This window comes from Caretta caretta, chromosome 26, assembly GCF_965140235.1.
Source record: "Caretta caretta isolate rCarCar2 chromosome 26, rCarCar1.hap1, whole genome shotgun sequence".
Lineage (NCBI taxonomy): Eukaryota > Metazoa > Chordata > Testudines > Cheloniidae > Caretta > Caretta caretta.
The window spans coordinates 7,110,297-7,128,575 of record NC_134231.1 but is presented as its reverse complement, the minus strand read 5'-3'; the positions used below and the strand labels follow the sequence as shown (position 1 = coordinate 7,128,575).

Genomic DNA, 18,279 nt, shown 5'->3' with positions numbered 1-18,279 from the left:
ATTGGATAAACCGGGGCGGGGGGGGGGGAAATCTCCTAGATCCCCCGAATCCACTCTTTCCCCTCCTCCTTTTTAATTGCAAAAATCTGCAAAACCCTGAGTGCTGGGGCAGCCCATGTGTTCCCCCCCTCCACCTCCTCTCTGCCCAGGGCCAGGACCCCTTTGCGCCTGAAAGCCCATTGCGCCAAAGCAGCGTCTCCACATTAATCTCCAGAGCAGCCGTCGTTACGGGGCGGATAAAGCTACTTACCCCCAATTCCTGCCTGCTCGTCTCAATCCCAGCCAAGCATTTTACCTTGGCGCCGGCTGCCTCCTGCCATCAACAAGCCAAGGTGTAATGTTACTGTCTGTTTGCGCGCTGCCGGCGAGCCACCAACAGGCCCCTTGGAGAGGACAGCGCGGGGAGGAATCGCCTCTCGCCTGCGCTCCCACTTCGCGAGCCGCGGGATTGGCTGCACCGGCGCGGAATCGCTCTGAAACCAGCCTCAAGTGGGTCCGGGAAGGGAAGCTCCGGTTTAAAAAAAAAAAAAAAAAAAATCGACCTTATGATCGGGAGGTAGGGAGGTTCCTGGATTGCACAGAGAACGAGCATCGAAAAATTCTCATGAGAAGTTAAATTAGATAGAGCCGCGCACAGATGGGTAAAAAGAACAGGAGGGCTTGTGGCACCGAAGAGACTCACCAATTTGTTTGAGCCTAAGCTTTCGTGAGCTGCAGCTCACTTCATCGGATGCATGCACTGGAAAATATAGATGTGTATTAAATTTTGGGGCACGTTCTTAGCACTCCGCTGTTTGGGATGCCGTCTTAATTGTCTTTCAATTATTTCCTCTCTTAATCCGTCGCCTCCCTCCCTAAGAAAGCCTTAAAATAACCCTTTGGAATCGGTATCTCCCAATGTGCTTTATCTCCCAATCCTCTTTCAACCCCAGCACATTGAACTTCCGGGGGGGGGCGGGTGATTTTATTTTATATTTTATTTTATTTTGTGGTCACTAAATCACATCGCTTCTGAAAATACTTCCCCTCCAGGCCAGCTCCCAGAAAGGAGGAGCAAATTCGGCAAGAAAAATCCAACATTTGGGGCACGGAATTTGCAGATCATAGATTAACTAGGACACTGCCCGCAGGTGGTAGCCTAATGATTATTGTTAGCCATTGCTACCGAGTCAGGTGTCACTATTTGGCACGAAATAGATCAGATCTTTTCAAACCAGAAGCAGGTGGGTTGTTTTTTTAAAACACTGGAGACTCCCCACCACCACCACCACCTTTACTGGGTCCAATCCACCGTTTTAAACGCGGTTTGGCTTTGTCTACACATTTGCTGGACTTGCCTGGAAAGTTGAAGGGTGAACACGAATCAAGGAAGATCGCTATTCCCCAGAGGATTTAAATATGAATACAAACATTTCTGAAGACGCTCTAACCCTCACACGCCTTTCTAACTCAGCCCTTAAGAAAAACATAGGTGATGATCCATTAACGCTGGTATCTTCTTTGTCTTTTCTACAAGTGCATTTCGCCCGAATGGTTTCACGTTTGCATCCCTGCCAAGCGGAAAGTGTTTTGCCAACATTTCTGTTCATGCCTCTTATTATCACCAATCCAGTGATTTTATCCTCACAATATTGTCAGTATAATTTCTGCATTCCAATCTAACACAGTCGGTCTCATGTTAGAGAACCTGTATTTAAAAAACACCACTTGAAAAGAGATTTTTGAACTGGAGCCTCCATGCAGCTGCAGATCAAAATAAAATACTCGGTATTTAAAGGAAATATCCCGAGAGCAAACGGTTAAACAGCCCCTTAGTTGACACCGAAAAGTAGAAATCTCATTTCTGTTCCTGCGCCAAAATTTAACAGATCGGTGTCCAGTTATTTCCAGTCTCAGAAAAATGCAGGATTTAGGAAGCATTCAGAAGGCTTTGTCTTTTGGGCGTTAACTTTTAGTTGTCAGTTGCCAGTTTAGAATAAGTTCTCATTCCTATCCCATTCGCGTGTCACACGAATCCAACAACATGGTTACAGAAAAACCCCTGTGGATTTTAACTCAGGCACGTCAGAACAAAACCATGAGGTGAAATAAAGTAGCAACCCTTTGCAAATACTAACGAAGCCAGAGCGCTGCTAATGTCCATGGCTAACCACCGAGTGATTTCAAACGGAGCAGAAACAAATGTTGTCCAAACCGTATTCCTTTGATTTAAACACCATAAGGGCCCGATCCTGCATTCCTCCTTCATGGAAAACGGCCTTCGATAAGAAACTTGCAGACACAGAGAATGCAGGATCGCAATAAATATCCAAGAAGAATTTTACAGCTGGCCTCTGAAAAGCTCATTTAAATTGAGTCAGATGGTTCCTGAAATTGCTGTGTTTTCTGGTAGAAATTGGACAGTGTTTTAAGTCTGCCTCACCTCTGAAAGAGGATGCAGAATAGGTGTTGGGATAGAAATCAAACTGCTTTTTTTTTTTTTTTTGCCCTCTGATGTGGGCCTAAGGTCTTGTATTTTTCCTCTGGGTGAAGATGGGTGTGGAGCAGGTTTAACACATCAAAATACAGATATTTCTAAAGTGCAAAATATTATCTTATGCTGGGTTGCAAATGAAAGAACATAATGCAAGTGGAAGCCTGGTGGGCTCATGTGTTTCCCTCATGTGTGCAGGTGAATCAGACCAGGTCTTTTTCCAGCCTTTTAACATTCTAATCAATTAGCAAAGCAGAGGATTTTTAATCTCTTGCAGAAAATACATTGCACTGTTTAAGTGCTGAAGAGTGCCCTGTTTATTCTGCCCACCAGTTCGGTGTTTCTACACAGTACTCAGTCAGGGGAACCAGTGAGAGTAATCTCCTCTCTCACCCCCATACACCCCTGTTTCCCCCAGTTTGCAGTTTGTAGTGGTAAGAAGTAAGAGTTTAATAGGCTTTTGGGTCAAGCCCTAATTGCCGAGGAGGTGAGATTGTTCTGTATGTGTTCACATCCTACCTGGAAACACACACCTGAATTTCTAGTTAGTCTGGTCGGGAGAGATGTGATGAACACCCTGCAGAAGAATTCATACTGATTTGGAGCTGCTCTGGTTGGTTTTACTTTTTCATTCAGTGGGAATTGAGGATGCTCACAGGATGGAGAAGCCCCAATTTAGCAATGTACTTAAGCAGGTGAGTAGTCCCATGCAAGCCAATGGGACGTGCTTCACCACCTTGCTGTATAGAAGCCTTACTGTATAGAGTTCTGTAACTAAAATGTACCCATTTTCCGTCTGCCTATATATTTCAAGCATAGTTTATGGCCTTACTTTACAATGTACATGTAAATACACATGTACTGTAGTGCAGGGGTTCTCAACCAGGGGTACGGGTACCCCTGGGAGTACTCAGAGATCTTCATCAACTCATCTAGATGTTTGCCTAGTTTTACAATCCACTACATAAAAAGCACTAGGGAAGTCAGTACGAACTAAAATTTCATACAATGATGCGTTTATACCGCTCTATATACTATACAATGAAATGTAAGTATAATATTTATATTCAACTTGATTTCTTTTATAATTATAGGGCACAAATGAGAAAGGAAGCCATTTGTCCGTAATAGCGTGGCTGTAACACTTTGTATTTTTATGTCTGATTTTGTAAGCAAGTAGTTTTTAAGTGAGATGAAACTTGGGGGTACACAAGAAAAATCACACTCCTGAAAGGGGTACGGTAACCTGGAAAGGTTGAGAGCCACTGCTGTAGAGTACAGAAATAGGGAATAAGATCCAGGGTTCTTCAGCATTTTCAAGTGAGTTACAATATTCTCTGAAAACATACAATTTTCAAGTGAGCTACATAAACACTATAAACAATATTCTTCCCCCAAGAGAGAAAAAAAATCTTGTGATCTGGTAAATGACTGCATTTAAAGGCTGCAAATGCAAACTTGTCTTTCACATGCAAAAATGCTGATGAAGAACTCATGAACTCCCCTTGTCTCTGCTATGATTTCCAACACACACAGGAAGTGTCCAGCATGTTTGATGAGACCTTCAAGTTGACATCCTACTCCTATTGGTTGAAGTGGGAGCAAGATCACGGCCAAAATGTATATAAATTATCGTATACAGATAAAATATGTATGCACTTATTTCATGACAATGGGCAGAAAAACTAGAGAATTGACAGGTTGGGCGCTAACTAATACAATATGTTTTTTTGATCTTGGGTTATCGTCTTCTGAAAAAGAACTAACCCAGAAGGATTACTATTGCTGTTTGGATTTCATGTCCCTGTAATTACATGTGTGAAGTCTATGATTTCTCTATCACATGTATTAGGAGGGTGGGTAAAACTTTGGATTCCACTCATTAGAGAGAGGAACCTGGTAGACAAGAGGCTTGGGTTCTATTCCCACCTTTCCTTATGAATCACAGTATGTTCTCGTGCAAGTCACTCAATTCTATGGCTTTGGATCAGGCTCTTAATCTTTCCTAGCTCTACTCTCTCTTAATCTACTGATGTGGATATAATATTTATTTAACACACAGTGTGTTGGACGAAGTAACTTAGCGATGCACTTTGAGATCGTCAGATCAAAGGCATTGTATCAGTTTCAAATAATGTTATTCTAGATTTACACATCCGATGAAGTGAGCTGTAGCTCACGAAAGCTTATGCTCAAATAAATTTGTTAGTCTCTAAGGTGCCACAAGTCCTCCTGTTCTTTTTACATACCCTTCAGTCACCATTGTTATGTGTACCTGAAAAATAATGCCATAATGTAATGCTGATCCATGCCAGGTATGTCCCATAACTATGTGGGCATAAATATAATTTTTATATACACATTACTAGAAAATCTATTTGCTGCCACAAAGAAATTCATGTTTTAAATAACAGCTCCGAGCACCTATCTGTGGATTCATGAGCTCTTTCTCGCCTTTTCCCATTGTATTTATTTTCTCTCCTGTTTCAGGCCCTCATTTCCTTGCCTGTATTTGGGTGGTTTATTTATTTAGCCTTCTCTAATAGTCCAATTTGGCTATTTTTGTGGTGTGGAGAGATATCAGCCCAACCAAGGCCAAAACTAGCTCTGTTCTGTCACTGCTATCAGCAGACACCAGCCTTCTGAAGCTAGCCTGGAATTTTAATTGAAATGGATGTTCAGCTTCAGTGTAGCAATGGCAAAGTACAACAAAGATAAGAAGTCTGGTATCAAACTTTAAGATGAGAGTTTATCTGACTATTACCTCACAGCTCAGCAGTTAACTTAATTTGATCTATAACTTCTTGTTGTAAAAAGCCTACAGAATCTGAACAACACAGCCTACATTGCAAATATCAACCGGGTACCTTAATCTTCCTAACTACATTTAAGAACAGGTTGAAATAATTTGCGTAATTTCACCTGGGCAGGCAAGATCCCCAGGTATGACAAGAACGTGCCATTTTATTCTTTTCTGACATAGATTTGTGAAAAAACAGGAGGGAAATTGGGCTGGGGAGGAGGGGTCAGAGATAAGGTTTTAATAGCTGCCTGAGTGATGCTAGCACTTGAATCTCTGGACCTACGATGAAGTCCCTGGGAGTTTTGCCTGAGTGAGTTGAGCAGCAGAGAGCCCTACTTGCTTGCCTTACGCACTGGAGTAGGGCCATGGACTTCAGTGGCATTGCTGGTGGGAGAAAGGAGGGCAGGTCTGGGCTCTGGGAGCCAGATTTTCAAATGTTCAGAGAAGCAGCCACATTGTCCGCAGAGCTCGGCTCTCGTTTAGACACTTAAACAAGAGCCAGTTTTAGAAAAACGTCTCAGCACCCTGCCGCTCCCATTGCCAACACCTTTGGCCAGATTTTCAAATCCCCTCAGCATCCAAGGTGCTTTTGAAAATCTGACCCTCTGCCTCAGTGCTGTATGAAGGACCAATCCTGCAGCCCTTACTCAATTGAGTAATGTGTTCTCATGCAATTGAAGTGAATGAGATGACTGGTGTGAAAGGTTGGTTATTCACGTCACAGTTACAGGATCTGACCATCAGACAGAGAGAAAGTATGTGTGTGTACCTGCCTGAATATAGTCACCTTTAGCACTTACATAACCATGTTCATCTTCATAGAATTTTGCAAAGTTAATCTTTGCAACACCCTAGAAGGCAGGTAATAAGAAACAACAGGCAGGCCTGATTCCTTCCTCATCCCCCTTTTTCACTAGATGAGTCCTTTGACTTCAGAGTTACTAGAGTTACTCCTGATTTACACAACCATAATGCAGTGCAGAATCAGGCCCAATAACTTTAAGCTTGTTCTTGTCAGCCGGGCTGGAAGAGGGAGATTTTGCATATACTTTTCATGGATGGTGCTCAAATACCATGGTGATGGGCAACCTTATAATAAATCTAGAGAGACAGATATTCTATTTCTATTCAGTATTCCTCTAGGGATAAGGGATGTTGTACAGTTTGTTTTTAAAGGCAACAAGAGAAACCGCTAGTAAGATGCTCTCCATTCTAACAGCGTAGCAGACAATATCAGATGCAGGCAATACCATAAAGAGCCTCTATAGCTGATATTAAAAAAATATGCACACAAATTGACCATAACAATTGGAGAAAATGTGGTGGGCAAGAGAATATCAGCAAATTAACACTCATTAGAAGAACGATTGCAGGAAACGTGTTACTTGGAATTTTGCAACAGAGTACCGTCACTGTCCAAGATCCCAACGGTCATTTACAAAAGAGGGCAAGAATCAGTATGCCCATTTTACAGATGGGGACACTGAGGAACACAGGCAGTTGGGAGTAGAAATCGGACTCTCTGCTCAGTCTACTATGCCATCCATAGTTGTGCTCGCTGCACATCCATGGTCTAGAGAACATCCCAGGGCTCCTGATAGTAATTAAACCACAGTTTTCACGGAGTACAGGAGTTAGGATAGTGCATTCTCAGCAGGGAGTTCGAGCCTTGATGGAAGATTTTTTTCTCTCTCCAGCCAAACCTCTTCCCAGGCCAGAGGCACAGAGCTTTCTCCAAGAGCTAGGGTGGTCTCCACACCCCAGGTCCTGCACCTTATCAGCCCTTATCTCCCAAATCCACTCGCTAATGTGATCTTAATGGAGGCTAAAATCGATTAGATTTATTTTATTCCAGCTTAAGCAAATCTTTTCTATTTCTTCCCCTGTTTTGGGAATACAAAGTGGGGAGGGGATGCTTTGGCTCCTTTGCTCTTTAGTACAAACTTGTCAGTGCTCAAGAGCTGTTTGATAAGCAAAACAAACACCCAGGGAGGCTGAAACATACAAGCGAGTCAGGAAAGCTAACAAAACCCCAGGGAGGAGGGGACGGAAGTTAGAAGCCTTCCTCCCTAATCGTGCTGCTAAATGATTGAAGGGAATGCTGTCCAGAAAGGGTTTAGATTATTGCCTTTGAAAACCCGGAATTGGGCCAGATTCTGCATCCTAAAGGAAGGACCCCAAACTCTCACGAAAGTTAATGACAGTTTAGCCTGAGCAAGGAATACAAGGTTGGGCCACTAGTTAGCAAACGTCCTCTATTATAACAATTAAAAATAGAAAATCTCAGAGCTTTTTATATCTACCCACATATGTCATCTACCTCTATAATATATTCTATGGTCTACTTCTGTATTCTGTGATCTACCTATATATGTTAGCAACCTATATATTACTCCCTCCTTCTTTTGGCCATCTGTATGTTGCCTGTGTTTTCTGAACAAGGAAAAAGTTAAAAGGTAATTTAAGCAAGTTGTACTATTCCGAGTGTAAATTTAATAGTTAACTTATAATTCATCTTGGAGGATTTTTTTAAAGGAAAAATTAAAATGTCAAGTCTGACATTTTTGCCCTAGGCTCAAAAAGTGTCTCCCCCCAATCCCCTGTTCAGTGACCGCAGATTCAGATCAAACGGAGTCAAATATAGAAATGAAGCTGGTTTTTACACAGTGATTTTCATTGAGAGTTTATGGGCTTTTCTCAGAAGTAACTGAGTTGTTTATTCCCCAGAAACTGCATTCTTGCATCTCTCCGAACAGATCTAAAATAGTGGATCCAAACTAATATCCACGCCGAAAACTATCAATGGCAGAAATGTCTGAAACTGAAATACAAAGAACCGAGGCAAATAATGCCATAAAACTCTGGTGTGCTTTGTTCTCCCTTCTCCCCGCCCTTGGAGGTAATGATTATGGCGTTTTCTTTTAAAAATACTTAATTTCTTTTTCAAGTTGATTGTTTTGATTGTTATGGCCACTACTGATAACGGTTTCAGAGTAGCAGCCTCTGTATTCGCAAAGAGGAGGACTTGTGGCACCTTAGAGATGAGAGATTTAGAGACTAGAGAGTAGAGACTAAGGTGCCACAAGTCCACCTTTTCTTTTTACTGATAACGGGAAATTTGGGCAAAAGAAGCTATTGTATTAAATATCAGATCACAAGCGGGTACACCAGCCGGCCACATTACAGGGTAATCAGTTCTGTTTGGAAATGTTTCAATCTCTGGCTGTGGGCAATTGGCAGTGCTTCCATAGTCTTGCACCTGCAAGCCTGTCAGAAATTTGCTCTAAAAATATAGCTAACTTCCCTGATCCAACATTTCCCCCCTCTGAAATACCAGCGAGCCTATCTTCTCCAAATTTATTTGCCACTTGCTTCCCTAAACCTAAACTAGATGTTAATGGATTATATGGATACATGCACCCTTACTTGTACACAGTGCTCGAAATGCATGTACATATCCACCCATGCAGCCTTGCACATAATTGTAGAGCTCCACTGGGACTACAGCACGCTATGGAGGTGCCTCGTGTTACTGATGTTTTGTAATATTTTAATTAGTAAAGCAACGACGAGGACGCATAATGCAATTGCTCGCGACACAGCTGTTTTAAGCAGAAGCACACAATCCTATTATAATAATGCTGTACTAATTACAATAGCTACCCATCAGTAATAGGACTACTAAGCAGCTGGAGTACATGGTTATAGTTTTCATCTGTATGCAGAGCTGTGGTTTTTTACATTTGCCATCTTTGCGTCTACTAGAAATCCAGAACCCGGGCAAGCGGTGCTCTAGAAAGCGAGGATTATTACCTGCAGTGGGGTGGGTGGGTTGGTTGGTTTTAAATCTCCCAAGAATAAAACAACTGCTGTTCCCACTCCCACGATCAACTATTCACCCAAAGGAAGAGTTCAGAAAAGGAAAGGCTGGCCTCATCCCTGCTCAGCTCTGTCACGATGTCCCGTTCCCTCCTCCCCCCCCCCCCCATATCGATGTATATTTATTGATCTCTGGGTGATACCCTACTCTGCAATAGCAGTCAAGAGGTAAATAAGAGGCAGGGGGTAGTCACGTGGCTCCGGGGGAACCAATGGGCTTTTAGAAGGAAGCCCTCCCATTCACAATTCCAAGGTAACCCTAAGCCCGTGGGAGCACGTCAGAAGCAGCCCAGCGAGCCAAAGAACTAGGACAGGGCCCGGGCACACACAACCCTCCAGTCCGGGGAGCCCTGATTTTGCTCCTCAGGGGATTCGTTTCCCCCCCTTCCCGCCCCCCATCTCAGGGCCCCCAGAACTGGGGCTCCAACATTTCTTCCTCTCCATTTCCCCCACGAGTCTGAGCAGGATGCTGCCCTGTCCTATCACTTCCACCCCTTTCTCGGTCAAAGACATCTTAAAGCTGGAGCAGCAGAGCGCTCAGAGCGGGGACCCTCAGGGATTCCTCCCCCAGGATCTGCAAGAGCCTCCGGCCCTGCAGCCTGCCCCTGCTTGTCTGCGCAAGAAACAAGAGGCTGCCTACAACTCTGGGGACCTTCCCTTCCCGGTGGAAGTCGATCAGCGCGGAAATTGCAGGAGGCGTGAGGAGGAGTATGAGCTCCTGAGAAGCTCCTGTGAAGAAGACGACGACATGGACCTAAGTAAGTTAGTTAAAGGGGGGGCGGGAGGGAGAAATACCACCAGCTAATAAACTTGGGGACTAATCCAAAACCAATGGAAATCAATGGGAATCTTTCCCTTGGCTTCAGCGGCTTTGGATCAATGATGAAGTTCATGGAGGATAGGTCCATCCATGGCTATTAGCCAAGATGGTCAGGGAGGCAGCCCCATGCTCTGAGTATCCCCAAACCTCTGACTGCCAGAAGCTGGGAGTGGATCACTGGATAATTCACCTGTTCTGTTCATTCCCTCTGAAGCCCCTGGCCCCTGTCAAAAGGCAGGATATGAGGCTAGATGGACCATTGGTCTGACCCAATATGGCCATTCTTATGTTCTTAATCCCATAAAGAGATGCACAGATTTGGTATTGAACTTCATAGCAAATTACCTCTCCAAAATATTCCCCCAGTGAAATGAGGCCAGCTATACGCTTTTAGTTTTGGTGAATACACAAAATCTGGGGTAAGGGGATTGCATAGGTTCCTTATCATCAAGCCATATATTAGTGCACCGCAAGAAATCAGCATTAAAAATCGTTAAGGAAACGTTGACAGAAAAAATCTGGGCTACAAGATCGTGTTTAGACCCGTTGCAATGAAATAATTTGTTTGCTTTAAGATACCATGTGATTTCATTTGGGATTATATAGAATGGCAGGATAAAACTTTTGTGTAGCCAGTGAGGTTGCAATCTGGAATTTGTAATATACATATTTGATATCTTTGTGAGACATATATAATGCGATGTACCTATTGATAGAAGAACCCTATGCAAATTTAATTGTTCAAATTCTTCTGTGTAACTATCATCGACAAAACTGGATTCTAGTCTCTTCAGATTCACCTACCTATAGTTTTAAAAGTTCTTACAGTACAACAATGCCAGGAACAAAGCCACCAGTATGTACACAGTAAAAGTATTTTCACAACCCGTGTTAAGTGTGAAGTAATATACGTCACACACAATATAGGAAAGCATTTGGATACACACAAATAGAAAAGCAATCGGGTACTTCGCAGCCGCAGAGAATACAGTTACAAAAATTACTACAGTGAAAGATGTAAAAAAATTGTTGCTTTTTTTGAAACCCCCCCCCCCCCAACTGCGTTTCAAATTAGATCCCGTTTGACTGCACGAGCAAAGCTGGTATTTAAATTTTGTAACCCCTATATATTATTTAAAACAAATAATGGTCAACTGTCAATATTTATTTTTTCCTCCACCTGATGTTTTGTGAAGGGGGCTTTTTCTTTGTCGACATTGTCCTTTAAAAGTTTCAAAAATAAAACCAGCCACAAAGTTACAAGTCCATAAAATTAAGTCCTCGGCACAGGGAATTTTGTAAGATGGCAAATGTCACCACTGACCTGTCCAGCTGGGGGGTGGCCTGTATTTTGATTTGAAATAAATTACTGCTTACGGAAATAAATATAATACAGCTTTGCATTTAATAGTTCAAGCTTCCAACTCATAGTTAGCTCTGTTAAGCATCTAAGGAAAATATTGTTATAAGCTGAAAATAATTTAAAATATGAAGTCGTTTTATAATATTTCACTATATACATAGAGAAAAAGATCGGTCTGTGTGTGTATATATTCAAACACTTTATAATATATTGTATACATCCATTAACACTATTTTAATATATAAAATATAAAGCGTTTGAATGGGTGTACACACAATATGTATACACACACACACTCACTCTCTACAGTCTTTTAAAAACAGAAAAAATTCCAACATTCCCAGTGACATGGGAAATGACTGGGTGGTCATTTAACATGTGCACGATTGTAACTAAAGACAATCATTCAAAATATTACAGCCCACTACGTGGTTGATTTCAATGCCACGACGTGATTTTTAAACGAACAATTAAAGCTACAATAACTCTCCTTCGTGCAGGATTGCACGAGCAGCATCCATCGCACTAGAATAGCGAGAATAGTTGTAACCTGCTAAATATTGATTGGACGGGGTCGAAATTTTAGTCCAAACCGATCCCCTTTTTTTAGTTATTGACTCATTCTCAGCTGTTTGTTAACCGGCACGTGTATTTGACACGCAGGTTTAGGAACCAGAGGCCAAACTGCCAGCATATTCCACACACACTGATCAGATTGTTTTTGTTTTGCATAACTCAGTCCAAAACTTCCTACTTCACAGCGCAAATAAATAGGAACGCGGGTCGTTTTCCTAACGCCTAAACGGCATTATTAATTAATTATTAATTATTATTATATAAGCCAGAAAGTCAATAAGGCTCTTCTTGTGCTTTTTTAGTTATATTTTTTTTTATCACCTACACCGGTTTTCTGTCCAAGTGTAACGGGGCGGAGGAAGAAGCCGGAAGAGCTCAATAATTTAGTTCAAATAACATGGGAACCAAAGTCTGGACGAGCAAAGAGAGCAGAATACACCTCGGGGGCTTTACATTGCGCCCCGATTCCTTGCGAACGTGCAGCCTCCGGACAGGACCCACCACCACAGCACGGGACTGACTGGTGGGAACCATTAAGTAAACTGGCGGCTGATTCTGCCACATTGGCACGTATCAATCTTGTGGGTCCCTGTTCTAGCCACGAGGTCTACTCCCTGGAGTAAGGATTACTCCTGCGAGCAGGAGCTTGCCAGATCGGACGTCTAGATTTGGAAATGACTCGGCAAGGAGGTGGGGTGGGTGTGTGGAAAGGAGCAGCGGGAATACGCCTTGGCGCCATTGTCCAGCTGTGAAGAAATCACACTGGAAGGTAACAGGTGCCGCACGCTGAGTAGGATTCTCCTGAAGTGGATCTAGCTATAAATTTGTTCGTCTGTAAGGTGCCACGAGTCCTCCTTTTCTTTTTGCAAATACAGACTGACACGGCTGCTACTCTGAAACCTAGCTATCTACGTATTCACTCAAGGCTCTGATGGGCATTGTCTCCTGGAGCTGATCGCCTTCCCTCCTTCATTTGAAGATCGCTTCATGTTTCTTGCATCAAATTATATAAAAACATAGCCTGACAGTCAATGTTCCCTCTAATTTCTGACAGGCCCTGTGCACAAAAAAATTCTTCTGTGTAAATTGTTGTGCGTACGCAGGGTTCAGGATCTGTGTGCACAGGAAGGCACATAGCTTCGAGGGAACAGTGCGTATAGTGTCTCCCCTCGACACACACACGATATTCTGGTAATAAAAGACAGCAAGGTATATACTGAGTGACGGTGTTTGCTATGAATCGTTCACACGGGATATGTTCAGTGGATCAGGTCCTGTTTTACTTTCCTCATCCATCAATCTCAGGGAAACAGAAGTGAGTATTTGTGACAGGTTTCAGAGTAGCAGCCCTCTTAGTCTGTATCCGCAAAAAGAAAAGGAGGACTTGTGGCACCTTAGAGACTAGCCAATTTATTTGAGCATAAGCTTTCCTGAGCAACAGTTGCATCCGATGAAGTGAGCTGTAGCTCACGAAAGCTTATGCTCAGATAAATTGGTTAGTCTCTACGGTGCCACAAGTCCTCCTGTTCTTTTTGAGCGTATTTATGCAATTCAGTTGGAGAGAGATTTGGTCCAATGAAATATACATAAATGATATAGCGGTAACTAATGACAGCTCACCAGCCTTAACAGATCTGATGCAAAGTCTGCTAAGTCAATGGAACGGCACCCACTGATTTAATGAGTTTTGGATCGGGTCTATTGATTATAACCCCTTTAGGGCAGACGGAGAGAAACGATCAGTGCTGGTAGATGAAAGACTTGAACTAATTTTGTGTTGTCAATGAAAAAAATAATCGAAATTTCATTTTTTGGCAGAAACATGGGGTGATTCCCCCCTCCCCCCAAGATGTTCGGGTTAATTCAGCCCGTTTTCCAAATGGCTTTAATAATCGTGAATCTAATTTCACAGGAGCCCGTGAGTCGTTCTTTGACCCAGGGCTGGGAAACTCGAAACACGTTTCTGGGGGCGTGGAGCTGAAAATGTCTCCCTGTGCTTTGGCCTTCGCAGGCAAATCGCTGCCCGCGGACTCTTTCGCGACCCCGGAGAAGAAAGACGACCCGTGCGAACGGCCCAAGCAAAGGCAGAGGCGGAAACCCAGGGTTTTGTTTTCTCAAGCGCAAGTTTTCGAGCTGGAGAGGCGGTTTAAGCAGCAGAAGTACCTCTCGGCTCCGGAGCGGGAGCATCTCGCCAGCCTGCTGAAACTCACCTCCACGCAGGTCAAGATCTGGTTCCAGAACAGGAGATACAAGTGCAAGAGACAAAGGCAAGATAAATCGCTGGAGTTCTCTGCCCACCCCCTGCCTCCCAGGAGGGTAGCGGTCCCCGTACTTGTCAGGGATGGCAAGCCCTGCCTTGGGGGCCCACAGGGTTACACTGCCCCTTATAATGTCCCGGTCAGCCCTTACTCCTATAACGCCTACTACCGCGGTTACAGCAATAGCCCCTACAGCGCAAACTACAGCGGTAGTTACGCGGGGGGCCCCGCTCGTACCGCGCCCGCCGGTCACATCATGAACATGAGCTTTTGTGTTTCCAGCGCCGCTCAGAACCAGCAGGGTCACTTGCAAGCCACGCTGCAAGCAGGGATCAGGGCTTGGTAAAGGGCTCCCTTGAAACCGACCACCTGGAAGATGCTGAACCTCTCTGCAGGGCAGGGGGGGGGGGGGGATCAGAAGCCCCGGACCCGGACAGTTCCTGCTCAGCCCCCTTCCACCTTCTTCCGCCCCCATGGCTGGGCGCTGGGCCTCCCCCTGGAGACTGTGTCTTTCAAAAGCCGTTGTGCTAGAAGAAGGGGCTCTCTGGCGCTTTCACGCTCTGATCCCTGGGGACTAAGCTCCTGATCACTTTATTTATTTAACATGGGTGTTTTTAAAGACAGCCCTTCCTCTCTCTCTCTCATCTCCTGCCCCCAAAGAGTATTTGCTTCTCCCGAATGCAAGAAGAGTAGTGATCCTCCGAGCCCAACCAACCAACCCTCCTGTCTTTCCTAAAGACAAATGTGGAAAGTACTTTGGCTGTGCACGTTTCTGCACATCTATTTTCAGCGGACCATTTTATTTAATTCCTAAACAAAAAACTTTTATCCTCTGTGATAAAGTTCGGATATACCTATCTTCATTCCTGCCCAGCACACGTTTTTCATTTGTGTATTTTTTTCTATTAAACAAGAAAAAAGAAAAAAACCCACCACCATTTTTTCAATTACATTGTTCACACTTTTAAAAAAACAACAACAAAAAAACTCTCCTGTCTCTTGCCCCGCTCAAAGAATGTGCAGTTACCAGGAAATCGGATTCAGCACAGCGATTGGAAATAAAGGCTCAAGGTATCAAAGAGAGAGAGAGAGAGAGAGAGAGAAAGGTCATAGTCTCGTGGCCTGAGCACAGCTCTGTGAGCCAGGAATTCCAGAGCTCTGATCTCTGACACAGCCTCCTTTCCCAGCAACCCTGGGCAAATCCTTGAACTTCTCCGCTTCCCTTCCCCATACCTACAATAGGTTCATTTTATTTCACAGGAGAGCTGTGGGGGTTAATTCATTAGTTGCTGGGTCAGATCTTCAGCTGGTGTCCAACAGCTTAATTATATTGATTTCAAAGGAGCGATGGCGATTTACACAGCTAAGGCTCTGGCTCTCTCTCTCTATAAAGTGCTTTGCAGGTTACAAGAGCTACCTAAGTATTAAACCTGGAAGAGCCGCACACGGTTTCCAAGCCTGAGGAGGAGAGCTTTTCAAGAGTCACTTCTGTGCTGGCATTTCCAGGGGCATTAGATATGTTGTAAATAGCTATACTGATCAGTTTGGTTGGTACTGTAGAAATCTTTTTCGATGACTACACAAGGACATGGTTTTATTGAAATTTATTATATTATTAAAGAAACGCTGTGTAAAAGGATTAGTATTTCTCTACACCGGAATGGCAAGAGGTGGAACCACCGCCCAGGGGAAGATGCTGCTCTCATAAAGGAAAAATTATTTTCAGACAGGAAGCTGTCACGCTTCTAACTTTTTTTTTTTTTTTTTGTAGAGCATGGTGAGAGTTCATAGGGGGCATAATTTTACCCGTTCATTTTTCTATCACAAGCACGGTGGGTCAGTCTACACACAGGTGCCCTTAACGTCAAGGGGAGTTCCCCAGTAGACAGAGAGCTATATATGGCCAATACAGTCTGTGTCCAATACAAATGAGGCCAATTCTGCTCACCTTACTCGCGTGAATAGCCCCCCTGAGATCTTACCCATAGCCAATATTCATCCAACAACTAGGCCATTCAAAGATGCCTTCTAGCTTTCACATGCAGAATCAAAGAGATCATCTTTCTAACTGGAAAATGAAATTATCTGAAGCATGTTTGTGTTGAAAGACATGGTCCTAACAGAAAAGATGATTCCACAGTGTATTATCCTAGACATTACACCGAGCTATTACAGTCATGGGACCACATAACTACCTAGATATAGACAGTAGCTACCAAAAATAGCATATATCCCAAATATGTCAGGTAACAACATGCAACTCCTCTGCCAGGCCCTCTGGCACAGCATATTTGCTGTCACTGCGAGGTTAGGTTCCAAAGAAAGCATTGCATGTTGTGGCCTGACATAGCCTCGGGCACAAGACAGCACTTGAAAAGCAGGTGTGGGATATACCTTTCACTCCACGTCACCAATATGTCATGAAAGAAACCCAGACCCTCTGACTCAGCCACAATAGCTTAGGTGAGCTGTTTTATTCTTGCTAGGTTCCCTTACCCGGGATGGTGAGAAACGGGTGTATGGAGAACTCTACCTCCTCAGCTAAACTCTGGTTTCACTTACAACAGCAAAAAGAACAGGAGGACTTGGGGCACCTTAGAGACGAACGAATTTATCTGAGCATAAGCTTTCGTGAGCTACAGCTCACTTCATCGGATGCTTATGCTCAAATATATTGGTTCGTCTCTAAGGTGCCCCAAGTCCTCCTGTTCTTTTTGCGGATACAGACTAACACGGCTGCGGCTCTGAAACTTACAACAGTGTCGTGCTATAGACTCAAGTAAAGCTGGTGTACGTGAGAGAATTGGGCCCATTTCATTTGCCCTAGAAATCTGAGATGTCAAAACATAATACTGAATTATTTTTATGTCGGTCTCAATCCCATGGAGATGATGTAATCCTGATTTGAAAGGAAGCGGTGCCTATTTTCCTTAGAATACCATTAAATCTTGTAAATCTCTTGTATGTATAGTGCCTAGTACAATACAGATCCCAACCGCACCTGGGACCCTAGGTGTTGCTGTAATACAGATAATTGATGGCAATGTTATGCAGCAGCAGGGCCATGTCTGTCCAAATAGATTTTATCATGAAATCTCAATCATCCAAACCCTTTTGGAGCCTGGTTCTGCTGCACTGAAGAGTGGAAGAGGAGAGCCCACACCACAAAGGGGCTGTGAAATCCCAGGACGCACTGGAAGCGTGCTGCATTAGGGGAGCCATTGGAAGTAGTGTGGTGTTTGCGGGGGGTCAGAGGGAAAGGCAGCTGGATGGTGTACGGCCAGTCAACACTGGATGGTGTACGGCCAGTGAACAATGTAACGCTCACACAAATCCCTCCCACCTGACGGCAGACGGAGATCTAGAAGGCTGCAGCAGTTCAGGGACTTCCTATGTGTGTGTACAGTGCCTAGAGCAATGGGGATTTTGGGTGCGAAGGTAATAAATAAATAAATAAGTGGATTTCACAATGCTGTTCCCACCCACCCACGGAGAACTCCTGGTCACTTACTCAGGATTCACAAAGGCAGAGAACGCCATCCTTCCTGCCTGATCCAGTGCTTAATTTGCGCCAGGGTTGAACCCTGGCACCTCTGGACCTGGCAGTTCATAGCCCCGGCACCCCTGGGCTTGTCAGTTATGCAAGTAACAAACAAACAAACAAACATGCTTGAGCCCCAGCACCTCTCATTACAAATTAAGCACTGGCCTGCTTCTAAAGCCCAATGGGGTTTGGATCAGACTCTTAATTGAAAGGACACAATGTTTCAGCGTAGTGTTGAGTGAATATAATTAACTAGCAAGTATTTAGTAGACAAACGTCCCTCCTTTTCCTGTTCACAGGCAGTCCACACTCAGTTTTCAACATCCCTGGCTATAATTGTTATTTGAAATTATTTGCTAGATGCTTTTTCTAAATAATTTTAGACCTAGAGATCCTTCGTGAACAGATCATTGGAAGCATTCGGAATTTGAGCTCTGTCGATTAGTTTTCATTGGACACTAGGTCACTTGGTATTGTTCCTCTTCCCTAACTGGGTGAGTTACTTGGAATCAGATTTCCAGTGCACCCCTTTTGCGAGTTTAAAATTCACATCCCATGGACAT

The 18,279-nt window shown here is 43.7% G+C and overlaps 1 protein-coding gene and 1 long non-coding RNA gene across 3 annotated transcripts in view; one reads left to right on the top strand and one right to left on the bottom strand.

Moving 5' to 3' along the window:
• LOC125626326 (uncharacterized) overlaps window positions 1–18,279 on the bottom strand; it is a 73,140-nt gene that overhangs the window by 32,360 nt on the left and 22,501 nt on the right. The window contains exon 1 of one of the 2 annotated variants that reach the window (XR_007353740.2): window positions 251–427. The exons of the other annotated variant lie outside the window; for it this stretch is intronic. This is a non-coding gene — a long non-coding RNA (uncharacterized LOC125626326). Of the gene's footprint in view, window positions 1–250; window positions 428–18,279 lie in introns of those variants that run through there. 2 annotated transcript variants of the gene reach the window in all.
• Window positions 9,451–16,766, top strand: NKX2-6 (NK2 homeobox 6). Its single transcript, XM_048829113.2, has 2 exons — window positions 9,451–9,913; window positions 13,926–16,766. Exons 1-2 carry the CDS (start codon window positions 9,622–9,624, stop codon window positions 14,516–14,518), a joined length of 885 nt encoding a protein of 294 aa, XP_048685070.1. The 5' UTR covers window positions 9,451–9,621; the 3' UTR covers window positions 14,519–16,766.